This window comes from Ranitomeya variabilis, chromosome 1, assembly GCF_051348905.1.
Source record: "Ranitomeya variabilis isolate aRanVar5 chromosome 1, aRanVar5.hap1, whole genome shotgun sequence".
In the NCBI taxonomy this organism is placed as follows: domain Eukaryota; kingdom Metazoa; phylum Chordata; class Amphibia; order Anura; family Dendrobatidae; genus Ranitomeya; species Ranitomeya variabilis.
Window position 1 is genome coordinate 649,655,757 of NC_135232.1, and position 26,832 is coordinate 649,682,588.

The 26,832-nt window shown below is 47.4% G+C and overlaps 1 protein-coding gene across 1 annotated transcript; it reads left to right on the forward strand.

The window, feature by feature from the left end:
- The first annotated feature begins 9,737 nt into the window (after positions 1-9,737).
- Positions 9,738-25,229, forward strand: CHURC1 (churchill domain containing 1). The gene is made up of 4 exons (XM_077262420.1): positions 9,738-9,924; positions 11,355-11,490; positions 11,600-11,670; positions 25,061-25,229. Exons 1-4 carry the CDS (start codon positions 9,886-9,888, stop codon positions 25,151-25,153), a joined length of 339 nt encoding a protein of 112 aa, XP_077118535.1. The 5' UTR covers positions 9,738-9,885; the 3' UTR covers positions 25,154-25,229.
- Positions 25,230-26,832: the final 1,603 nt, after the last annotated feature.

A 26,832-nucleotide genomic window follows, 5' to 3' on the forward strand; every position in this document is an offset into this window, starting at 1 on the left:
AGAGCCACCTGTTCCTTTAGAAGGGAGGTTGAACCTGGTTGTGGTATATTACTAGAAGGGACAGCGTAGAGTCAGTGAATTAGGTATGGGCAAGATAGTACAAATGAGTAATACAGGATATTATATGTACACACTTACTTGAGGTGTGAGGCTAATAGTGCGCTACACAAGGTGTTCCTTTGTGGATTCAGATAATGGTCCTTCCACAGGTTTAAGAGTTATTTCTGGAGAGAAATAGTATATAGCATATTATAGAACATGGGTCCCCTAACTAACCTCAACCTTATAGTAGTATGGATATCGATTAGAACCACTTACTGTTCATATAAAGCTAGGACGGCTGCACCTGAAGTGTTTGCTTGCCGCAGTCTGATGAGTTGATACTAATGAGGAGAGGGATAAGGTGGAGATGTGAACTATCTGTTATATTAAGAACAGACTGTTCTAAGCTTGTAGACCAACTAGAAATGCAAATTGAACTGTCCGTTCACTCACCATATGATTGCTTGAGGTCAGCGCTTGTGAGTCTTGTTTGTAGCACAAGTGCCCGCCGGCAATTGGTGGTGCAGAGTGATACCAGGAGTTATCCTGAAGAGACGCGTCTTGGCGAGAGCGCAGGAGCGCGGGAGAACACCAGCGTCTCGCGTGCCCCGGCCGGAAGCAGCGCTGAGAACGCGGTGAAGGATTGGGGGCGGAGCTGATGTGACGTCACACAGAGAGTAAGGACAGGAGCGTGGTGGAGACAAGCTGCCTACGCGTTTCGAGGGTTAACTTCCCTCTTCGTCAGGGCTATGTCTCCACTGCCGGCGGCGGCGGCTTCCTCGCTGCGGCTGGTGCAGGATCACGTGCTTCGCGCGTGTTTCCTGTTCCGGCTGGCGGCGTGTTTGCCGTGGTTGGCGGCTTCTGCTTGCAGCGGTGCCCTGCTGCTTTCTGGGGCTGGGTCACGTGCTCCTCGCGTGTATCCGGTTCCGGTTGGCGGCGGTGGCGCCGTGTTTGGCGGTGCACGCAGCTGCTGGGGTACACATAATCTGGTCATGTATTTAAGACGGCTGCTTTCACTCTGTCCCCCACGCCCCCTGAGGAAGGAGCAGTGTTTGTGCTCCGAAACGCGCGTCGGGGAGGGTCCTGGGCCCCCTAGTTGGTGCACACACCAGGTACGGTACCTATATTACTGTGTCTGCACCTAGTTAGGTGCTTGATATCACGCCTGTTGTATTTCATTTACTATTCTTATTTTCATGGGCTGTTATCTTATTACTATTGAGTACTGCTGGGTACACCGGCTATGGGGGGTTTCACAGGTCCCTACGCTTACAGTGTATTGTGGTTTAGTTCTCCACCTCCCCTACCCTGTCCTTTGTGCCTACATATTGTTTTTAAAGGTATATTAATAAAAGTGATTTTTTATGGGATATAACTGTGTTCTTGTGGTGTTTTATGAAATAAGACCCTAGAATACCGGCACCTCCGATGAGGAGATTGTATGTATGTATTCAGGGACCTGGCTGAAATAAGCCCCTAGAATTCCGGCACCTCCGGTGAGGAGATAGCAGTCAGTCGTTATGCAGACACGCAATCAGTTCGGCAGCAAGCTTGTGCTCCTGTGAGGCTAACAGGGCACAGTGCTTTCCTCTCACAGCTACTCTGTGAAGTAACAGAGCTAGTCTATACCGCCAAACAGTGCCACCATTCACTAGCAGCAGGTTCCTCATGCACGGTGGACCCCGGGCTGCGAACGCACCATTTATAATAAACAGCTATATTTACTCGGTGCGTTCCACTAGCCGTAACAGAATACTAGCGCCAGGGTCTGGATAGTAAATGGCGGACGATCAGCGTTTACAGCGGTACATCCAGCAGCTGGAGGGTAGGCTAGCCGTAACACATGTCACTTCTTTTTTGCGGATCTGCAGCGTTTTTGTACCCATTCCATTATAGAAATCCACAGGTGTAAAAAACGCATCAAATCCGCACCTACGTTTTCTGCCAAGAGATGCAGAATCCGCACAAAAAATTCCTGAGGCTAATCTGCAACGTGCGCACATAGCATTAGGCCGCTATTTGGCCGTGAACTACCATGGCAAACATCAGGACCACACAATCATGATCTCAGGGCACCAATTGGGATAAAGAGGGAGAAGCCACTCTGTTAACCATTTATATGATGTAGTAACTATTGATAGCAGCATCTAAGGGGTTAAACAGATTTGGACGGTGCAAACACTGATCATGGCAAATGCAGCAAGTTGTTAGCTATAATGTACAGCCGACAGCTGCTGGATTGTCCCCTGTATGGAGATGCTATTCTCTTATATCTCTCAGGTCAGTAAGAAGATGTATTGGCGGTCATTAAGGGGTTAAGACTCAAAGAAAGGCTGGATCAACAATTAGGCACAATCTATTCCAAATGTAACAGGTTTTGTCATGCTTTAATAGATAACCCACATCACCAGTGTTCTGCAATTTTCATCCAGCAGTTGCACAAACACAGGTATTAGCAGATACTGAGGATTTCCTTTAAAAACATCTGCACAGATTTTGGGGACCTCCGATTAGGCTAGTTTCACACTACCGTTTGCATGAGCTGCGGAGGGCTGCGGACTTCCTCCGTGAAGCCTCCCCCTCGGCCGCACCTCCGCCTCTAGCTCCGCCTACTTCTGCATGCGACCGGCATACCTATCTTTAACATTAGGTACGCAGGTCCTGCCGCTGTATGCGGATGCTTCCGCATGCGTCGTTTTGACGATGCGGAAAAAAATTGCTACAAGCTGCGTCCTACGCTGGTCGCCGCATCGTCAAACCGACGCATGCGGAAGCATCTGCATAAAGCGCCAGGACCTGCGTACCTAATGTTAAAGATAGGTACGCCGGCCGCATGCAGAAGTAGGCGGCATCAGGGGCTTATCTACAGCATTCTGTAATGCTGTAGATAAGCCCCCGATGTATCCTGAAAGATGAGAAAAAGAGGTTATATTATACTCACCCAGGGGCGGTCCCGCTGCGGTCCGGTCTGATGGGCGTCGCGTTCCAGGGCCTCCCATCTTCTTACGTCCTCTTCTTGTCTTCCTGCTGCGGCTCCGGCGCAGGCGGACTTTGTCTGCTCTGTTGAGGACAGAGCAAAGTACTGCAGTGCGCAGGGCCTCTCTGACCTTTCCCGGCACCTGCGCACTGCAGTACTTTGCTCTGCCCTCAACAGAGCAGACAAAGTACGCCTGCACCGGAGCCGCAGCATGAAGACAAGAAGAGGACGTCATCCTATGAAGATGGGAGGCCCCGGACCGCGATGCCCATTGGATCGGACCGCCCGCCCAGGTGAGTATAATCTAACCTCTTTTTCTAATCTTTCAGGTTACATCGGGGGCTTATCTACAGCATTACAGAATGCTGTAGATAAGCCCCTGATGCCGGTGGGCTGAGCTCACTTTCGATTTTGGGGGCGACAGGTTCCCTTTAATTGCCCAATTGATGGCCAAGAATTCGTTCTCTACAATGGCAGTTTTTTCTCGCGGGAGAGTTCCCTAAACACAGGACTGGATGTTGTTCTCCATTTACTTCTTGGGACAACACAGATCCCAACCTGATCTCTGAGGCGTCTGTCTGGACCACAAATTTTCTACTAAAGTCAGGTGCGATCAAAACCAGTAGCTTACAAAGGGCAAGCTTCAACTACATTTTCCATGGACATTATCATGCCCTTAAGAAGGTTCATCAGGGGTGTGGTTATCATTGCGAAATTCAGGATAAACCGCTGATAGTATCCCACAATTACCAGAAATGCCCAAACCTGTTTCTCGGAGACTCGTTATGACCAATTTTGGATTGCCTCCACCTTATTCACTTGTGGCTTTATTTTGCCTCTTCTGATGATGTCACCCAAGTATTTTGCCTACTGTTTCCACATGGCACACTTCTTTAAGTTTATGGTAAACCTCGCCTTCCTCAGGGTATCCAGTACAGCCTGGACCTTTGGCAGAGGACTTCCCAAATCCAGGTTGAATGCAATATCGATGAGGTAAGCTGCAACATACTTTTTGTGAGGGGCTGGGATTCGGTCCATGGCCCTCTGGAAGGTAGCTGGGGCTCTTTGCAGCTCGAATGGCATACTGGAAACATGCATCAGATGTAGAGAAGGCTGTCTTCTCCTTGACACTTTGGGAGAGGAGGATTTGCCAGTACCGTTTCATTTCGCTCAGGGTGTTGATATATCTGGCTGATGCTAGCTTCTCAATGTGTTAATTTAGATGGGGCATAGAACATGCATCAAATTTGGACACCTCATTGAGTTTCTTGTAGTTGTTACAGAAACACCACTCTCCATCAGGCTTTAGCAGAAGGACAATGGGGCTGGACCAGCTGCACTTTGACTCCTTGATGACGCCCAGGATCAACATTCTCCTCACCTCCTCCAAAATAACCTGGTGGTGGGCTCCGGGAATTCTATACAGCTTTTGGTTCACCTGCACATGTGGTTCTGTCAGGATTTCATGCTCCACAACCTGTGCACGTATTGACAACTCCGAAAACAAGCCCTGGTTCCTCTGAAACAGTTCTCAGTACCGTTGTTTTGGTGCATGTGCCGGTATCTCTGCCACTGTGAGATCTTCTACCTTGTTTCCAGATTGGCCTCCAGGCACGTAGCTTCCACCTGATGTAGTAGGTCAAACATTTTGTAGCAAGTGGGTTTTATCAGCACAATACACTCAGTGGTGGACCCTTTGAGCTCTACTAACAGTCACTCCTGTATCATGCCAATATCAAGGTTTTTAATTTGGCATACACCTGTGCATCCTATAAGGCCAGTTCATAATAAACCTTTTGGGCCTCACCAGTTAAATAGGGGGCCAGCACCTCTGCCTGGCAGCTTCTCCCGCTCTGCTACCCTTCGAACACAATAAAAAACTTCATCATCTGGCGTAATTTTTTGCATGGCTCACCTTACCACCTCCCGGACATAGGAATCATCACCTGGAATTGGGGGGGGGGGGTGCCAGCTTTCCATGAACAGCCTCTGCGAGGAGTTCCATCTTCTGCATCACCTCATGTTGTCGTTGCTCCTGCTGCTGGTGGAGCTGCTGCACCAACAGTTTAAAGGGAACCTGTCACCCCCAAAATCGAAGATGAGCTAAGCCCACCAGCATCAGGGGCTCATCTACAGCATTCTGTAATGCTGTAGATAAGCCCCTGATGTATCCTGAAAGATGAGAAAAAGAGGTTAGATTATACTCACCCAGGGGCGGTCCCGCTGCGGTACGGTCCGATGGGCGTCGCGGTCCGGTCTGGGGCCTCGCATCTTCATACGATGACGTCTTCTTCTTGTATTCATGCTGCGGCTCCGGCGCAGGCATACTTTGTCTGCCCTGTTAAGGGCAGAGCAAAGTACTGCAGTGCGCAGGCACCGGGAAAGGTCAGAGAGGCTCAGCGCCTGCGCACTGCAGTACTCTGCCCTCAACAGATAGGAGGCTCCGGACCGGACCGCGACGCCCATTGGATCGGACCGCCCACCCAGGTGAGTATAATCTAACCTCTTTTTCTCATCTTACAGGACACATTGGGGGCTTATCTACAGCATTTAGCTCATCTTCGATTTTGGGGGTGACAGGTTCCCTTTAATTTTTTCCTGCTGTGTTAGCTGCTGCTGCTGTTGGGCTTGGACCAGATGCTTCATCAGCTCCTCCATGTTGTCTCACATTGCTTCCATTCTATGTTCACACGAGGCTTTTTTTCTGCAGAACAGCTTCCATCTTACAATTTAATTCTAGATGGAAAACTTCATATCTACTTGTTCTCACTGTCCACAGCAGCTCATAATAAATGTCTTCCCAGATTGTCACAATTCACATGTACATAACTGAGAGGTCAGTCTTGTCCATCATAAAGTACACAGTATAAAGTCAGGTTGCCAGAGATGCAAAATTAAAAAAAGTCCCAACGCATGTTTCGAGTATTTAGGATGTTGCTTCCTCAGTGGGCTGGTACACACAAGTAAACCAAAGGTATTTAAATATCCTCTGCTGGATGAACTCATATGAACTCGAGCGTGAGAAAATATTCTGAAAAGTTCCCAGGCTCGAGTTCATAGGAGTTCATGCAGCAGGGGGCGCATCACCGCGACTCGAGGTAACTACAGTACATTCCCCTGCATTCCATTCATTCACCAAGTTTTACAGACAGGAGCACAGCTGCATTAGCAGAGCTCCTGGGTGTAAAATGATTTAACCCCTTCAGATGGATTTACAGCGTGGGACAAGACTGAACGATGGAAGGTATGGAATATTGTTGTTTGTATTTTTTAACTTTGTTTCAGGTGACAAGGGTCTTCAGATGGATTAAGAGTATAATCTACTATATAATTGTCTAAGGGTCACTTCTGTCTGTTACGGATATTCATTGGTCGCGGCCTCTGTCATGTAATCCAAGTCGCTGATTGGTCGTGGCAAAACAGCCACGACCAATCAGCGACGGGCACAGTCCGGCGGAAAAATGGCCGCTCCTTCCTCCCCACAGTCAGTGCCCGCTCCGTACTCCCCTCCAGTCTGCGCTCACACAGGGTTAATGGCAGCGTTGACCACGGTGTAACGCACTCGGGTAACGCTGCTATTAACCCTGTGTGACCAACTTTTTACTATTCATGCTGCCTATGCAGCATGAATAGTAAAACAATCTAATGTTAAAAATAATTTAAAAAATAAAAAATCGTTATATACTCACCGTCTGTCGGCCCCCGGATCGACAACAGGCCTTTCCCGCTCGCGACGCTCCGGTAACCGGTCCATGCTGCGATCTCACGAGATGATGACGTAGTGGTCTCGCGAGACCGCTACGTCATCATCTCACGAGACCGCAATGCACTCTTCAGACCGGAGCGCACGAGCAGCGTCGGTAACCGCTTCGCTTGAATCCGGGGGCTCCGTAAGGTGAGTATATAACTATTTTTTATTTTATTTTTTTTTTTTAACAGGGATATGATGCCCACATTGCTATATACTACGTGGGCTGGGCAATATACTACGTGGGCTGGGCAAATACTACATGGGCTGTGCTATATACTACGTGGCTGGGCAATATACTGTCACGACTCCTGATACCTACCTGTCCGGCCGACGCGCTCCCGGCGTCCCCCCTTCTTCCTCTGGATCCGGCTTCTCGGCCTCCCAGCGCGTCGCCGGTCAGCGCATGCGCCCTAGGGTCTTCCCCGCCGCTCTGCCTTCTGGGAGGTCGTGACCCGGTGGCCCCGCCTCCAATATGGCGGCGCCCACCGGGTATTTCTGTTCGGCGCTTCCTCAGGTAAGCGCCTGCGTATCTTCGTTGTTACTTCTCCGTTTGTTCCAGCGTTATATTCAGGCCCGTCCTAGGGATAGCTTCTGTGTTCCGTACTTGCTGTGTTCTCGGTTCCTCCGGCTCTCTCTTGCTTCCACCGTTCTCTTATTACCCCTGCTCCAGCCTTCAGTTTATATTATCGTATTTTTCCTTTTCAGTACCCCGCCTGGTCATCCTCAGCAGTCCTGTTCCTCTGCTTCACCCAGTCGTCCCTTTGGCTCCGGCAGTTGCGGTTCCATCCTCCCTGGGCCTGCTCCTAACACTCCCTGTATAGGGGGTGCACCCATCAGGTTGGCTCGCCATAGGGGGCTCTGGGACCGTGACCCAGAGGGTCCACTTTGGGGTTCACCTCGTCTCTCTGCCTCACCCCCGTGTAGCGTGATAGTTACTACATGGGCTGTGCTATATACTACGTGGCTGGGCAATATACTACATGGGCTCTGCTATATACTACGTGGCTGGGCAATATACTACATGGGCTGGGCAATATACTACATGGGCTGTGCTATATACTATGTGGCTGGGCAATATACTACATGGGCTGGGCAATATACTACATGGGCTGTGCTATATACTACGTGGCTGGGCAATATACTACGTGACTAGGCAATATACTACGTGGCTGGGCAATATACTACGTGGCTGGGCAATATACTACATACTACGTGGCTGGGCAATACACTAAGTGGCTCTGTGCTGTATACTACGTGGCTGGGCAATATACTACGTGGCTGGGCAATATACTACGCGGACATGCATATTCTAGAATACCCGATGCATTAGAATCGGGCCACCATCTAGTAAAATAATAAAACACCCTGTGTCTTTATTTCATTAAAATACTTTTTAATAATGTGTTTTATTAAGCATTTCGTACTATTGGATTAATAATGGATAGGTGTCATAATTGACTCCTCTCCATCATTAACCTGGCAATACAATAGCAAGGTGACATTAACCCTTCATTACCCCATATCCCACCGCTACACGGGAGTGGGAAGAGAGAGGCTAAGTGCCAGAATAGGCACATCTTACAGATGTGCCTTTTCTGGGGTGGCTGGGGGCAGATGTTTTTAGCCAGGGAGGCCAATAACCATGGTCCCTCTCTAGGCTATTAATATCTGCCCTCAGTCACTGGCTTTCCCACTCTGGCAGAGAAAATTGCGCGGGAGCCCACGCCAATTTTTTCCGGGATTTAACCCTTTAATTTAATAGCTAGAGCCCCCAAATTTTACACAGACACTTGTTACATTAGTAAAGAGGAATATGTAATAAAAGAAGGGATATGAGATGGTTTACTGTATGGTCTCATATCCTGTCGGGTTTGGGAAAGAGATAGGAAAAACCGGCAATTGAATTACCGGCTTTTCTGCTATCTAGCGCTGAATTAAATATATATATGTGTGTCTCACTGACATATATACATATATATACACCTATTCTATGTGTAGACATTTATTCTACCTATTCTATTCTGTCAGTGTGATTTTACTGTACACCGCACTGAATTGCCGGCTTTTCTCTATAACACCGCTGCGTATTTCTCGCAAGTCACAACCATGGTCCGTGTGTAACCTGTAATTTTCTCGCCCCCATAGACTTTTATTGGCGATTTTTTTTTGCGCAATACGGTGACAAACGCAGCATGCTGCGATTTTCTACGGCCGTACAAGACCGTATAATACGGATCCGTAATATACGGCAGATAGGAGCTGGGCCATAGAGAATCATTGGGCCGTGTGTAATGCGTATTTTCTGCGCTCATACGTCCGTAAAACTCGCTAGTGTGACGCCGGCCTCACACACACACTGACATCTCTGGTATCGGAAATATCAGGACGTGATAAACTGGCCTAAAACCAATTTTAAAAACATAAAAAACCATGAAAAAGAATATGGCAAAGTGTTTACAAAAAAAGGGGCGAAACTCAATGCTTCCTTTAATCAGTCCACCACAGCTTCCAATACAGTGATCCATTTAATATAATATTCCCACAAGCACCACAGCAGATAACAGCTATTCCTCGTACCATAGAGGATTTCAGATTTTTAGTCTACACAATGGGGCGTCATACTGAATCTCTGATAAACGGACTGTAGACAGAACTCCTGACTGACTAACAGAATGAGATGACAACAGGACCACAGAGATTCAGCAGGCCCATGTAAGTGCCTTAGGTCTCAGACCTATTTGGACCTTGTCCAGCAGGCACTGTGCTTACACGAAGTATTTCCCATGACCTCAGACTTCTTTCTAATTAAATAATATAACGGGAAACTGCGCCAGAGCGCCCTCTTACACTCTCAGGTGGCCTATGACACAGCTGGACATCACTAGTTGGTTTCCCGCCACAGACAGAACATTCCGGAATAAGCGCCGCACTGTAAGAACTGTGGTGCAGCGCGCCCTCTTGTGGCGATGTGTAAGAATGCAGCTTTGTCTTCGTTCTCGCGATAGTTGCCGCCCCGGAACCAGCTGGTTTCTGTGCGCTGCTTGCGTAGTGTAGCTATTCACGCCGGACTCTGATTTACGAAGTTTGCGTGGCCAAGAGCGCAGCAGATAGCGCCATGTGTGGAGGCTGCGTGCAGCAGGAATACCCGGACCGGGTGAGGAGGTGCTGCAGGAGCTGTGGTCAGAGAGGGAGCGATGGTCGTTGTGTGCGTCCTAGGAGAGGAGAGGCTAGGTGACGACCACCAGGGGGGCTCCTCTAGTGCTGTGGTTGTCACCAGCTGGCAGGTTGTACATGTCTGCCTCTTATGAATGAGAAGATTTATCACTCAGTAGACTGGACATGATAAGCGTCCACCTGTGGTGGCCATCATGCTTGTCACCTTAGTTGGTGGTCGCCGGCCTCGCTCATGGTGGTGGTTGCAGGGCGACCTAATGGTTGGCGACGGTGGTGGTTGCAGGGCGACCTCATGGTTGGCGACGGTGGTGGTGGTTGCAGGGCGACCTCATGGTTGGCGACGGTGGTGGTTGCAGGGCGACCTCATGGTTGGCGACGGTGGTGGTGGTTGTTGCAGGGCGACCTCATGGTTGGCGACGGTGGTGGTTGCAGGGCGACCTCATGGTTGGCGATGGTGGTGGTTGCAGAGCGACCTCATGGTTGGCGACGGTGGTGGTTGCAGGGCGACCTCATGGTTGGCGACGGTGGTTGCAGGGCGACCTCATGGTTGGCGACGGTGGTGGTTGCAGGGCGACCTCATGGTTGGCGACTGTGGTGGTTGCAGGGCGACCTCATGGTTGGCGATGGTGGTGGTTGCAGAGCGACCTCATGGTTGGCGACGGTGGTGGTTGCAGGGCGACCTCATGGTTGGCGATGGTGGTGGTTGCAGGGCGACCTCATGGTTGGCGACAGTGGTGGTTGCCGGTAAGCCTCATGGTTGGAGACGGTGGTGGTTGCCAGCCGCCCTCATGGTTGGCTATGGTGGTGGTTGTTGGCCCTCATGGTTGGCTATGGAGGTGGTTGCCGGTCACTCTCATGGTTGGCGACAGTGGTGGTTGCCGGGCGACCTCATGGTTGGCAGCCCTCGTGGTTTTGCCCATGTGGTTGGCACTTGTTGTGGTTGTGATGCAACAAATATAATATTTTCCCCATGTGAAAAAAAAAATTGAAAAAAAACTAGACTCTTTTAATGGACCAGTGCTGCACCCCTCCCTCCATCAGCATCCCACTGGGGTATCTGATCGGCTGCAGCGGTCGCATTTCATCGTAGTCAAACAAACGGTGCTAGGACGCCCACATGATGCCCCTACAAGATGTTGATGCCGAGTACGGAGGAGTAAGGTTTATTTTGTCATCTCCCTGGGCCTGGTAGGAAAAGGGTGAATAGTAGTCAGCAGCCTACATAAAGGGGGTGTACACTTTCAGGGGTAATTTTTTTTTTTTTTTCGAAGTTGCAATAAATGGTAATGATATTACTTTTGCCCGCTGTAGCAAGCAGGTGCTAATCGCTGAATTCACCATATGTAGCGCGGTAGATATTTCTATATAGCCCCTCTGTGCCCTGATACACATCTGCTTACTTACATTTAGGGGAACACGTGTTTAGAGACCGGATCCTTTCTGTTGAATTATGTAAGTTGTGCAAAGTGCAATACGCGAGACTTTGTGCTCATCGCCAATAAAACAGCGGATGATGAGGATGGAGAAGAGATCATCACATACGATCGTAAGTGTTCCTGGTCGCTTCTGTCTTCTACGCCCAGTGGGCCGCGCATCATGATGAACTTTCATGAAACTTTGAAATTGAGTAAAATAACTCTTGTCTTTGTTTTCAGATATGTGCAAAAATTGCCACCATGTGATTGCCAAGCACGAGTATACCTTCAGCGTGGTGGATGAATATCAGGTACGGAGTGTATTTTGTTATCGAATGCTTTTAATCAGAGACTGTGGCATTCATTTATTCACAGAATAGGTGGGGTCTCATATGCCCCCCCCCCCACCTAATCATCAGAAATCATCAGAAAAAGGGTCCCGGATCGTCTGATCCTCCTTTTTTTTTTTTCTATAATCTAAATTCTTAACTGTTAAGTGATTTCTTTTAGCCACTTTACTTTTTCCAAACCTGAAGTGGTTAAAAGAAATACCATTTTATGCTGCTGTGTATTATGTACATTTTTTGCAAACCTTTTTCAGGCGGCATCTGCTTAAAAAAGACCAATTCATCAAGGCATTTTTTTTATACAGTCTTCATAAGGGGTGGGGTTGAGTGCAAGGTGTCTCAGGCACACACCACTTAATAAATCAGCGAGGCGCAAAGTGGCGAAAAAGCTTTGTCAAATTGGGGGCATGTGTGCGTGGATCCTTGTAAGGGGAATTTTTAGAAGATTTTTTTTTTTCTTTTCCTGAAATGGTTTGAAGTTTTCCTAGACGAAACTGCTTCACCATAAAAGACTGCAGTCGTTTTCCTAGGCGAAAGCGCTTCAGGATAAAGGAGGACTTTCAGCTATAAACAGCAGGTGGTTTCCAATTAGAGCCTCATAAATGAACATGTAACTACTTTTCTCTAGTCACCTTCCACGACAGTCACCTAGGAGGATGTCTCCCCGCCCTAATGGGGGACAGGAACACAAAGAGGTTAAATAACCCTCCCTTTCCTGCTAACGCCAGTGTTTTTCCTGTTCCCCAGTGGGGCATCAAGAGGTCCTTCAGGTGCTGTCGTGGCCGGTGAACGGAGCACCTGGAATCTCTTACCGCCGGGCAGCCGAGGTCGGGCGGTGATCCTCTCCTCCTCCATGTGCTGCGCTCCGTCTCCATCCTGGTGGTGGACTCAAGGCCTCTTGCCCGCCCCTCTGTCTGGGGCAAAGCGGGGCGGTGACGTGCTGCCGGGGTCCTCGCTGTGCTCCCCGGCGTCCTCCCTCTTCAGCGTCTGTGTGGAGTTCCGGGTTCGCGCGGCCGGATGTGACGTCGCTGTACTTCCGGATCGCGGTCTGGGGCTCTGCACTGGAACGCACGCTGTGCCTGGCGTTCCACGAGGTCCGTGGCCACCGGGGGGAATCGCCGACCGGATAGGGTCTTCAAGCCTCCCTTTGGACCGAAGGGGGAGGAGCACACAATATCGCTGGGAGCCCACGGTACCTATATATATCCTGGTCTGGGCCTCTAGGTAAGCGCTGTCCCCCTTGTCTCTCTGTGACTGTATTCAGCTGACCATGAATGGCGACAAGCCCTCTGCTTCTTCTGCAGATCCCAGCGTTCATCCTCCTGCCGTGAGTAGCTGGGCTGGTCCCTTTACTGTTCTGACATGTTTGAAGGGTTACTTAGTATACAGTGGGGCAAAAAAGTATTTCGTCAGTCAGCAATAGTGCAAGTTCTACCACTTAAAAAGATGAGAGGCGTCTGTAATTTACATCATAGGTAGACCTCAACTATGGGAGACAAACTGAGAAAAAAAAATCCAGAAAATCACATTGTCTGTTCTTTTATCATTTTATTTGCATATTCTGGTGGAAAATAAGTATTTGGTCAGAAACAAACAATCAAGATTTCTGGCTCTCACAGACCTGTAACTTCTTCTTTAAGAGTCTCCTCTTTCCTCCACTCATTACCTGTAGTAATGGCACCTGTTTAAACTTGTTATCAGTATAAAAAGACACCTGTGCACACCCTCAAACAGTCTGACTCCAAACTCCACTATGGTGAAGACCAAAGAGCTGTCAAAGGACACCAGAAACAAAATTGTAGCCCTGCACCAGGCTGGAAAGACTGAATCTGCAATAGCCAACCAGCTTGGAGTGAAGAAATCAACAGTGGGAGCAATAATTAGAAAATGGAAGACATTCAAGACCACTGATAATCTCCCTCGATCTGGGGCTCCACGCAAAATCCCACCCCGTGGGGTCAGAATGATCACAAGAACGGTGAGCAAAAATCCCAGAACCACGCGGGGGGACATAGTGAATGAACTGCAGAGAGCTGGGACCAATGTAACAAGGCCTACCATAAGTAACACACTACGCCACCATGGACTCAGATCCTGCAGTGCCAGACGTGTCCCACTGCTTAAGCCAGTACAAGTCCGGGCCCGTCTGAAGTTTGCTAGAGAGCATTTGGATGATCCAGAGGAGTTTTGGGAGAATGTCCTATGGTCTGATGAAACCAAACTGGAACTGTTTGGTAGAAACACAACTTGTCGTGTTTGGAGGAAAAAGAATACTGAGTTGCATCCATCAAACACCATACCTACTGTAAAGCATGGTGGTGGAAACATCATGCTTTGGGGCTGTTTCTCTGCAAAGGGGCCAGGACGACTGATCCGGGTACATGAAAGAATGAATGGGGCCATGTATCGTGAGATTTTGAGTGCAAACCTCCTTCCATCAGCAAGGGCATTGAAGATGAAACGTGGCTGGGTCTTTCAACATGACAATGATCCAAAGCACACCGCCAGGGCAACGAAGGAGTGGCTTCGTAAGAAGCATTTCAAGGTCCTGGAGTGGCCTAGCCAGTCTCCAGATCTCAACCCTATAGAAAACCTTTGGAGGGAGTTGAAAGTCCGTGTTGCCAAGCGAAAAGCCAAAAACATCACTGCTCTAGAGGAGATCTGCATGGAGGAATGGGCCAACATACCAACAACAGTGTGTGGCAACCTTGTGAAGACTTACAGAAAACGTTTGACCTCTGTCATTGCCAACAAAGGATATATTACAAAGTATTGAGATGAAATTTTGTTTCTGACCAAATACTTATTTTCCACCATAATATGCAAATAAAATGATAAAAAAACAGACAATGTGATTTTCTGGAATTTTTTTTCTCAGTTTGTCTCCCATAGTTGAGGTCTACCTATGATGTAAATTACAGACGCCTCTCATCTTTTTAAGTGGTGGAACTTGCACTATTGCTGACTGACTAAATACTTTTTTGCCCCACTGTACCTCTCTCTCTCTCTCTCTTCTAGGGAGAAAAGGTGTCTGCCCCAAAGAATAAACCTAGCCGCAAGTGTGGTGTTTGTGGCTCCCGGCTACCCTCCGCCTATAAGAAGACCCTATGTCAACCCTGTACGAATGACATAATACGTGCTGAACAGCCCTCCCTCCTGCACAGCATAAAAAGCCTGATTAAACAGGAGGTGCAATCCTCCATGGCGGCCTTCTCCCAACTTCAAGTATCGCATCCCCCCCCCCCTAAAAAGAGGAAGATGGCCCCAGTTAATACTGATCCTGACTCAGGTGAGGTCCATTCAGGAGTCAGGAGATGATTGGGACGAGGGCTCCACATCCACCCTAAAGCAGATGGGAAAAAATACTACTTTTCTTCTGAAGATATAGATGAGCTAGTCTCCATAATAAGGAGCACCATGGGGGTTGAGGAAGTAAAGGAAATACATTCCGTACAGGATGTAATGTTTGGGGGTCTGAGGCCCAAGCCTAAAAAAGGGTTCCCTATACACGAGAATGTTCAAAATCTCATTCTCCAAGAGTGGGCTTCCCCAGAGAAAGGCCTTAGTGTCCCTTCAGATTTTAAAAAACGGTTTCCCTTGGAGGGTGATAATTCTATTTGGGAGGTTCCCAAAGTGGACGTTCAGGTCTCTAAAGTCACCAAAAAAACGTCCCTCCCATTTGAGGACTCTTCTCAATTAAAAGATCCGATGGATCGAAAGATTGAGTCACCTAAAGAAATCCTGGGAATCCTCTACGAATCTTCTTAAGGCAAATATTGCTTCTACTTGCGTCACCAGGGCTCTGGTTCTCTGGCTTCGCAAATTAGAGGACCATCTCTCCCAGGGCACTTCCAGAGAGGAAATCCTGGATTCCCTTCCCCTTCTACAAAAGGCTTCGGGATTCTTAGCGGATGCTTTGGGAGAGTCCGTTCGTGTGGCCGCACGGTCCCTAGTCCTCCCAAATTCAGCCAGGAGAGCTCTCTGGCTGAAATCTTGGGGAGGCGATATTACCTCTAAGACAAAACTTTGCGCCATCCCCTTTCAGGGACACCATGTGCTTGGGCCACTACTGGATGATATCCTGGATAAGGCTTCTGATAGGAAGAAATCGCTTCCTAAACAAAAAGTCAAAAGAAAGCGTTTTTTTCGTCCCCCCCCCCCCCCCCCGGGACCAGTCCTCCTAAGGATTTCAGGGGAAAAGGAAAAACGGGTCGTTGGAGCTACCCAAAAGGGGGCAGAGGCAGGAACATCCTCGTGCCTCAGCAGCAACAGACTCAGGACAAACAGTGACTCTTCTGTCGGGGGCTGGCTCTCACGGTTTCTCACCCAATGGCGGACCATATCCACGAACCAGTGGATCCTTCACACGATACAATTTGGACTAAAATTGGAATTCGAGAGCCCCCCCCCCCCCCAATTGCCTGAGAATTACCCCGGAACAACCCCCAGACCTTCTCGACTCCTTTCTCCTTCAAATCCAGGAACTTCTGCGAGAGAAAGTGATCTCCCATGTACCCCAGCAGGATTTAGACAGAGGTCATTACTCTCGCCATTTCCTCATAAGGAAACCCTCCGGGAAATGCAGGCTGATCATAAATCTGAAACGGGTGAACCAGGTCATCAAGTATCGGAGGTTCAAGATGGAGTCAGTCAAAACCGCAATCCCGCTAATTGGACAAGACTGGGTGATAGCATCGATAGACCTGAGGGATGCCTATTATCACGTTCCAATCCATCCGGATCACAGGAAGTTCCTCAGGTTCGCAATCTCCCACAACTGCAAGATCTCTCACTACCAATTCAACGTCCTTCCCTTTGGAGTATCCTCGGCCCCTAGAGTATTCTCAAAAATCATGAGGGAAACAGTCATCTTCCTCCGTCATAAGGGAATCTGCCTGGTCCCTTACCTAGACGATCTTATCATGGCTCCTTCAACGTCGCAGCTGAATCAGGACATATTAAAAACTCTGGATATTCTCGAGTCCCTGGGCTAGATCCCGAATCTCCTAAAGTCGGACCTACAGCCTTCCACGAGGAAGAAATTCCTGGGGATTCTCCTGGATTCAGAGAAAAGGATGTCCTTCCTTCCTGAAGACCGTCAGCACGACCTTTGCCAAAGAATCTCAAGATTCAAGCAACAAAGATCCCCAACTCTGAGGGAATCCATGTCTATTCTAGGGTCCCTAACTTCATGCATTCAAGCAGTATCCTGGGCCCAGGCACACACTCGGACCCTCCAGACTCACGTTCTCCTACATTCTCGGAGGTATCAGAACACCCTGTCCAGGAGAATCCCTCTTCCCGGACATGTGAAGGCAGCCCTGTCGTGGTGGCTAAAAGGCCGAAACCTTCGGCAAGGGGTAAGCTGGGATCAGCTCCCTCTGAAAGTGCTCCACACAGATGCCAGCCGAAGAGGTTGGGGTGCCGTGGTGGATCAAACATTTTCAGGGCCTATGGCCCACAGACATAAGTTCCAGATCCTCCAATCTGAGGGAACTAAAGGCAGTAGAGGAAGCGCTGCTAGCTGCCTCACCTCTAATCCAAGGCCATCATATTCGTGTCTACTCCGACAACGTGACGACTGTGGCTTATCTTCATCACCAGGGGGGGCACAAAGTATACCAGTCTGAAACTAGTGGCAGCTCGGATATTTCTGTGAGCGGAGAAACACCTCCTTTAAATCTCCGCGGTTCACCTGAAGGTTTCAGACAACACCAAAGCGGACTTCCTCAGCAGGAAAGACGTGCATCCTGGAGAATGGTGCCTGAATCAGGAGGTTTTCCTATCCTTAACCTCGAGATGGGGAACCCCGGAGGTCGACTTGTTTGCGAATTCCCAAAACGCAAAGTCAGAAACACATTTCTTCCTCAGCCCTGTGCAGGGTGCTCTGGGAATGGATGCTCTCATTCATCCATGGACCTTCAACTTGACTTATGCCTTTCCGCCAATTCCGATGTTGTCAAAGACACTGCAGAAAATCCGGTCAGACAGTCACAACAATCCTGATCGCCCCATTATGGCCAGGACGGAGCTGGTACAGCAGCTTGAGGGGAATGACCAAGGAAGGTCCCATTCTTCTTCCTCAAAGATCCGATCTCCTTTTCCAAGGTCCCCTCCTTTATCCGGATCTCAAAAAATTGAATCTAGCTGCCTGGCTACTGAAACCAACATTCTAAAAGCCAGAGGTCTCTCAGATAGGGTTATCCAAACTCTCCAAAAGAGTAGGAAACCGGTGACTAACGCCATCTATAAGGCTAGGTTCACATTGCATTAATGGGTTAACGCTAACGGACTGCGTTGCACAGTGAAATTGTCGCAATTAACGCCGTGCAACGGGTCCGTTAGCGCACCCATTGACAGCAATGTGATTTGTTGCTGGCGCATGCCATTTTCGGCACGCGCTAGCGATGTGCCGTTCTTTTGTGACGGACCTTGGACGCTGCAAGCAGCGTCCGAAGTGCGTCCGAGGTCCGGTCCTCGCTAGCGCAGATCGGGGATCTGCGCTAGCGGGAACGATGAACGCGAACCCTAAAGAAACATTGCGTTAGCGCAATCCGCTTAACGGATTGCCCTAACGCAATGTGAACCTAGCCTAACAAAGTATGGAAGAAATTCTCTTCCTGGTGTCTTCCCAGTGTCCCGGATCCCTTCCACCCCAACATCTCTCAAATCCTGGACTTCCTCCAGAAGGGTTTAGATCTTGGACTTTCCCCGAGTACTCTGAAAGTTCAGGTATCGGCCCTCAGTTCCTTTTTTGACCAGGATCTAGCTGGCCACCGCTGGATCAAGCGATTCATAACTTCAGCTAGTAGACTACATCCTAGTCTCCCTAGTCGGATCCCTCCTTGAGATCTAAATTTAGTACTCAATAGCTTAACTCAACCACCCTTTGAGCCCTTGTCTTCTCTACCCCTTAAAATCCTAACACTTAAAACGGTGTTCCTAGTCGCTATTACCACAGCTAGGCGTGTAGGAGAATTGCAGGCCTTGTCAATTCAAGAACCTTTCTCCTACCCCCATGACGGCACCAGGGAGAGAGGGATCCACCCTCAGGGACAGGAAACCCACAGGTTAAAAAGGCGGGACCTTTCCTCCACCTCAGTTCGTATTTCGTATTGTTTCCTGTCCCTGACGGGGAACCCACAGCTTACCGCAACATCGTGGAATCCCGGGGACCATCGGGCCGAATTCATGCAGCGGGGGGCCCTGCCACGGTCATAGATGGATATCCTCCCTGAAGGCACATTCCGGGGCCGGCGGGTCCTGTGTATGTGCAGGGAGGAGGCAGTGAAGAGGATCCAGTCTGCCTCTTCCTCTTTTCTTCTACAAGTAGCTGGTAATAGGTAGCGGCGGCTACCTGGGGTAACACCGCCGGTTTGGAGCTCAGGAGGAAGGTGACGGCGGTCACTGATGGGAGGCACTGGGACGGTGTAGGCTGAGGAGCTGCTGCGATCCCCTCCGTCCCTCCTGGAAGCTGGTAACAGTAGTGCGCGCGCGAGGTCCGGCGGCATCTTACTGCGCAGGCGCGGGGGGGTCACTTCCGGGGCGGCGCAAGGTACCTCTGGGTAGACCGGATGTTGCCTTGCGCCGCACACCAGAGATAAAATCACCGGAGGGACTGGAGACCGCTGCTCAAATCGTGCCACTATGAGTGGAAAAGAGCAGTCGGTGGAGGATACTCCGCAGTCCCCGCTGGGAGAAGACCCGCAGGAGCGCCGTCACCCACAGAAAAAACAAAAGCAGGACCAACCTATACAGCGCCGCAGCTCAGAATCCCAACACAGCAGAGGCTCCAGTGGATCCAGGAGGAAAACAACGGTTCAAATGGAGGAGGCATACCCAAGACCAGAACCGGTATCTTCCTCACGTTAGGAGGGTAAGTGACCTCCGTGAATGTATATATTCTAAATAGGGGGTAATTATATTTCTTAGGGGAAGAAATGCCAGGTGAAAACAAAACATAAAGTGTGCCCGCTCTGCTCGGCAGATCTACCAACTGCATGGGCAAAAAAGCTCTGTGCCTTATGCATAGAGAACACCATAAATGAAGAGACCCCAAGATTTGCGTCTGAGCTAAAAGATTTAATTAAATCCCAAGTAGAAGATGCACTAAAGGGTGTAAAAGGTCGTAAGAGAAAACGAAAAAATAAATCCCCAGATTACAGTTCCAGCGAGGAAGGTACGTTGGTATATCTCCAAGGTGACTGTCGTGGAAGGTGACTAGAGAAAATAGAATTAGACTTACCGGTAATTCGGTTTCTAGGAACCTTCCACGACAACACTAATTTCCCTCCCTATCTGATATTTCTCTGGATGATTCCTGCACTTTAGTGGTAACTATTCACGCTACTATGGCCAGAAAAAACACTGGAGTTAGCAGGAAGGGGAGGGTTATTTAACCTCTTTGTGTTCCTGTCCCCCATTATGGCGGGGAGACATCCTCCTAGGTGACTGTCGTGGAAGGTTCCTAGAAACCGAATTACCGGTAAGTCTAATTCTATTTTAACCACTTCACATCTTCCAAACCCTGAAGAGGTTGAAAGATGTGACATAAGATGGAACTTGTGCACAGCAACATTGTTTTAGCATTGCTGTGCACTGTTTTTTTTTGTTTGTTTGTTTTTTGTTTGTTTTTTGCATCAGTTTTTTCAGGTGTATTTTGAGTGAAATCTTCCTGAAAAATACACTGTGTGCACATAGCATAGAGTTTTTACCCTGAAGGTTCTTTTTTTTTTTTTTTTTTAAATCTTGCAACCTTTTGATTGGACAGTGCCTAGCTTGCAGGGATTTTCATCAGAATCCTCTTCAAAGAAGTTGCGGTAAACAAAACTCTCTCCCCCCCCGGGCACTTTTCAAACTTCTTTAGAACTTAAAAAAAAAAATACTCATATGGACAGCCAATGGGATTTTCTATAGAAATGAATAGGAAGAGTTTTACAAATATTTTTTTTGGGGTAGAATTTTAGAGGACTTCCACTCCAAAGATTCATTAAAAAACCTCCATGCAAGCATAAGCCTCACTGCAATTTGGAGAACTCTGTAAGGAGCGGCATTTTAAAGAGTAAGTAATACTTTATAAAAAAAAAAATATATATGCATTTTATATTTTACAGCCCATTTAATTGCAAGCAGATTGGCGAGTTAACACAAATGCTTTCTATTAAATAAGTACAGGACAGATATATATCTTGGTACCGTGTTAGCCAGTAGATAGAAAAATGTTTAGAATTGAGAGTCCTCAGTGGTTGATACCTTTTAATGGCTAACTGAAAAGATGGTAACAAATTGCAAGCTTTGGAGACTACACAGGTCTCTTCATCAAGCATAGAGTAATAAAATTCTGAAGAATCACATATTTATGCACAACATAGTATAGAAAAAAAAAACCAACACACATGGATAAGACAAGTGGCATGAAGCAGAATTACCATGAGTGATAAACAGTTATGTCCATAAATGTTGGGCCAGTTCTTAGATAAGGAATGTTTTATTGTCCTGATTGGGGTCTCTGTTGTGATGACCCCTTATAGTCTGATGGGCAAGTTCCTTAGTTGATGTAAAAAGACATAAATCCATGCGACTCATTCATTCCACCACTAAGACAGTCAAAGGTCATCATCAGTTTATATTCCCAGACTCTTCTGTCTCTCTGAGTTTTGAAGTTACCTTTCAACACAAGTAATTTCATGTCCATAATGTTATGATTTGGGAGACAAAAATGTATTGCCACAGGTAGATCCATTCTTTTTTCTCTTATTGTGTGGCGATGAGAATTCATTCTTGTTCTAAGCTTTTGCCCTGTCTCCCCTACATACAGACCCCCAGTTGGACATTTAGTACAAATAATTAGGTACACCACATTAGAAGTGTCGCAGCCAGGGCCGGACTGGCCATCGGGCACTTCTGGCAAATGCCAGAAGGGCCGGTGCCAGTAGTGGGCCGCTCGATCCGCCTCCCCCCGCCCCCGCCGTCGCATTCAACTATACCGGCGTATAGACGCCGGTACAGTTGAATTCAATGATGGAGGAGAGCGTCTACAGACGCTCCTCTCCCATCATTCCCCGCTCTGCCTCTGACACTGCGGGTGCGCGATGACGTCATATCATCGCGCACCTGCTGTGTCCCGGGCAGACTGCACGCTGCTGAGACAGAGACAGGAGCAGGAAGGCGGAAGCAACGCTGGCAAGAGGAGAGGTGAGGAGAGTTTTTTTTTTTTTTTTTTTCTGGACTGTGGGGCCATTCTCGGAGGTGAGGGGAGGGGGTGGAGGAAGAGAAGAGATGTGGGCTGTGCTCTGTGCTGTATACTACTGTGCTATATATAGTACTCTGTGGCTGTGCTCTGTGCTGTATACTACTGTGCTATATATAGTACTCTGTGGCTGTGCTCTGTGCTGTATACTACTGTGGGCTGTATATAGTTCTCTGTGGGCTGTGCTCTGTGCTGTATACCACTGTGGGCTGTATATAGTTCTCTGTGGGCTGTGCTCTGTGCTGTATACTACTGTGGGCTGTATATAGTTCTCTGTGGGCTGTGCTCTGTGCTGTATACTACTGTGCTATATATAGTACTCTGGCTGTGCTGTATACTACTGTGGGCTGTATATAGTTCTCTGTGGGCTGTGCTCTGTGCTGTATACTACTGTGGGCTGTATATAGTTCTCTGTGGGCTGTGCTCTGTGCTGTATACTACTGTGGGCTGTATATAGTTCTCTGTGGGCTGTGCTCTGTGCTGTATACCACTGTGGGCTGTATATAGTTCTCTGTGGGCTGTGCTCTGTGCTGTATACCACTGTGGGCTGTATATAGTTCTCTGTGGGCTGTGCTCTGTGCTGTATACCACTGTGGGCTGTATATAGTTCTCTGTGGGCTGTGCTCTGTGCTGTATACCACTGTGGGCTGTATATAGTTCTCTGTGGGCTGTGCTCTGTGCTGTATACCACTGTGGGCTGTATATAGTTCTCTGTGGGCTGTGCTCTGTGCTGTATACCACTGTGGGCTGTATATAGTTCTCTGTGGGCTGTGCTCTGTGCTGTATACCACTGTGGGCTGTATATAGTTCTCTGTGGGCTGTGCTCTGTGCTGTATACTACTGTGGGCTGTATATAGTTCTCTGGGCTGTGCTCTGTGCTGTATACCACTGTGGGCTGTATATAGTACTCTGTGGGCTGTGCTGTATGTAGTACACTGTGGGCTGTGCTGTATGTAGTACTCTGTGGGCTGTGCTTTATATAGTACTCTGGGCTGTGCTGTATATAGTACTCTGGGCTGTGCTGTATATACTTCTCTGTGGGCTGTGCTGTATATACTTCTCTGTGGGCTGTGCTGTATATACTTCTCTGTGGGCTGTGCTGTATATACTTCTCTGTGGGCTGTGCTGTATATACTTCTCTGTGGGCTGTGCTGTATATACTTCTCTGTGGGCTGTGCTGTATATAGTTCTCTGTGGGCTGTGCTGTATATAGTTCTCTGTGGGCTGTGCTGTATATAGTTCTCTGTGGGCTGTGCTGTATATATTACTCTGTGGGCTGTGCTGTATATATTACTCTGTGGGCTGTGCTGTATATATTACTTTGTGGGCTGTGCTGTATATATTACTTTGTGGGCTGTGCTGTATATATTACTTTGTGGGCTGTGCTGTATATATTACTTTGTGGGCTGTGCTGTATATATTACTCTGTGGGCTGTGCTGTATACTACTGTGTGGACTGTGCTGTATACTTCTACGTGGGCTGTGCTGTATACTACTGTGTGGTCTGTGCTGAATACTGCTCTGTGGGCTGTGTTATCTACTACACGGGCTGTGCTATAGTATGCAGGCTGTGCTGTATACTATGCGGTTTGTGCTATATAATATGCGGGCTTTGCTATATACTATGGGGAGTATATTATATTCTATACTATGGGGGGCTGCATTATATTCTATGGGGGGCTACATTATATATTATGGGGAGGTGGGCTGTATTATATTCTATGGGGGTTACATACTCTGGGGTGGCTGCATTATACTCTGGGGTGGCTGCATTATACTATATGTGGGCTGCATGATACTGTATCGAGGACTATGGGGAATACGTTATACTATATGAAGAACTATGGGGTGCATTATACTATGGGAAGTGAATTGTACTACATGGATGACTGTGGCGGTGCATTATACTATATGGAGCACTATGAGGAGTGTATTATGCTATATGGAGGACTATGAGGAGTGTATTATACTATGTTGAGGACTGAGCAGTGTATTTTAATATATGGAGGACTATAGGGAGTGTATTATACTATATGGAGGACTATGGAGCACATTATAATATATGGAGGACTATGGGGTGTATTTTACTAAACAAGTAAAATGCTGCATATTCAGATTGTTTTTGCTGGAACAAAAAGCCTTGTTGTCAGCAGCACATTGTCAGTGTAAACTGTAGATGTGCTGCTGAAAACATGATACTGTATGGTGATCTGTTAGTGATCTATTAGTGATCGTTCTGTCCCATCATTATTCCTCAGCTGGTGGAAAGAGGCCGGGAAACAAGCGTTGAACAACTTCCGTATTGTCGATCAAACTCATTTAGCGGCCTGAACTCAGCGCACTTAAATACAACAGAAAGGCTTTTGTGTGATGTGCAATATGTTAGCATTTGGGGCCCCATTTTAAACTTTGCCTAGGGCCCCTCTTTGCCTAAAACCGGCCCTGCCTACAAGTGTACAAAGATATTATGCAATCACCATGTGACAAGTGGGCCTGTGTAACTTCAAATGCCAGGGCTGAATTTTAGTCCCAGTCCGGCCCTGGTCGCAGCTGAAGGTACCTGGTATCTTGTAGTCCTGATGTGAATTGGGGATCTTTATCTTGTCCGTGGTCATTATAAATGGAAAGGTTTTACATTTTTTCTGATTGCAGGGAAAGGTACCTGCAGCTGTTGGAGAGGACAGGGAGCTCTTGACAATGATGCTTCTTAGATTTGGGGGCTGTCTAAAACACAGTAGTGGGGGGTCTGGAAAATAAGTATGCACTCAGGAACAGTGCACCTCCACTGATTTGCTTGCAATCAAAAGGGCAGTAAAATGTAAAAAAGTTTATAAAGGTTTTCAAAAGTCAATGAGACCGACAGGCGGCCATGTAAAGTGTTCTGCTGTTGCATTCTTCACCACCTTTCCATTCATGTACCTCCTCACTGTAGGGGCTGTTGTAAGGATGTAACAATAATTCCATGGATCAGTGTGGGGCCACCGGAGTGGGAGCCCCCCGGATCATCACTTATTATTCAGATGTCTGTCATGTACTGTATTAATAAGGATGAAATGATGAAAAACAATGCTCTGCTGCCATGATTGTGTCTCTGCTTTGTTTCAGGAGTACACCATGCTCTGTATGCTGTGTGGTAGAGCAGAAGACTCTATTAGTGTCCTGCCCGATGACCCACGACAGATGGCTCCACTCTTCTAGAGATAGAAAACTCTGCTGATAAACTATTTGTTTACTGTGTTTTTGTTCTTATTGTATTAAAGAAAAGTTAATTGTACTGAATGTGACTTTTAACTGAGCCAGGGTTTCTCAACCTTTCACATTTCAAATAATATCTCACAATGGCATTTAACACCACTGCCAGTGTGTGCATGGGCGTCCATTGGCTCCCCGCAATGTGAACGTGGGGTAACAATGGGCTATCATAGCATATTGGTTTACCTGTTAAGTTCAGCCCAAGGCTGAGCTTCACAGGAGGACTACAATTTCTCTATACACTCCCAATACGGTGGTATTCCAGTAAATAAGACCAAACAATTACAGGTTCAAGTCCTCTAAGGGAACTAAATAATAAAAATAAAAAGTTTAAAATAATATTAACCCTTTTATCATCATAGACGTATAGTCACCTCTAAGGTTGGCTCCCCCTGTTTTCTGCAGTCTCAAACGCTGAGCCTACAACTTTCCCGACACATGTCAGTTGATTTCATCAGCTGACATGTGCCCCTAAAAGCTGAGGGTAGAATCGCGATCACCTGCAGCAGTTAACATGTTTGATGCCACTGTCAACCTCTGACAGCAGCGATTTAACATGCTCGCATCAGAAGCGCATCACTAATACCGCCCTTCGGCGTCCATGTCACACACATGACTACGGGTCGCCATGACATCCCTGGGTCTGCCCTGTGGTTGTTATTGCCGGATAACTAGGAGCGCCGCCCAGTTGTCTCGGCTCATAGCAAATGATCATTTCTGCTACACACAGCAGGGCTGAAGCACTATTGAAGCAAGTAAAAAAAAAAAAAAAAAAGTTTTTAAGAATATTTTAAAAAAATAAGTTTAAATCACCCCCACATATTTGGTATCGCCATGTTCTGAATCACCTGATCTATAAATATGTATAAAGAATTAATCTAATCGGTAAACGGCGTAACAAGAAAAAAAAAATCAAAACGCCAGAATTGATTTTTTTGGTTACCGAAACATTGCATTAAAATGCAATAGGGGGCTATCAAAAGGTCATACCTACACTAAACCAATGGTATCATCAACCCCTTCATGACCCGTTTTTTTTTTCATTTTTTGCTCCCCTCCTTCACAGGGTCATCACGAAAAATGCAGACTCTACGGGACTCGGAAAATGGTGACCTTTTACATGTAAAACAAGCCCTCACATGGTCATATTGAGGGAAAAATAAAAAGTTATGGCTCTGGGAAGAAGGGGAGCAAAATATGGAAACTAACGGGAAAAACCCAAGGAGGTGAAGTTGTTAAAATTTCAATTTGTACCCTTTTTCCTGCTCCACTAAAAATAAATTTAAAAAACAAAGCTATTTATCAAGTCCCAAAAAGTCCAATTAATTAAAAAAAAAAAAAAAAAAATTATTGAAACCATCGTACCTAAAGCTGCAAAAGGATAAACAATCTAAATGCCAGAATTGCTGTTTTTCATTCACCTTACTTTCACAAACAAAAAAAGCGAAAGCTCAATAGGCTAAAAAAACCAAGCTCTGTGGATAAAAAAAATAAATTTATGGGCTGCAGAACATTAAGACAAGCAATTTTTTTTTTTTTTTTACGTACTTCAGAATGGTTTTTTTCGCTATTAAAATAAATTGGACAGTTTTCTTACCTTCATAACTGTACTGACCTACAGAATA

Bases quoted from the DNA above. Each gene is read 5' to 3' on its own strand.
- CHURC1 (XM_077262420.1), top strand. From the start codon at position 9,886: ATGTGTGGAGGCTGCGTGCAGCAGGAATACCCGGACCGG. The intron at 11,491-11,599 runs GTAAGTGTTCCT...CTTTGTTTTCAG, and splicing joins AGAGATCATCACATACGATC to ATATGTGCAAAAATTGCCAC. The intron at 11,671-25,060 runs GTACGGAGTGTA...GCTTTGTTTCAG, and splicing joins GCGTGGTGGATGAATATCAG to GAGTACACCATGCTCTGTAT.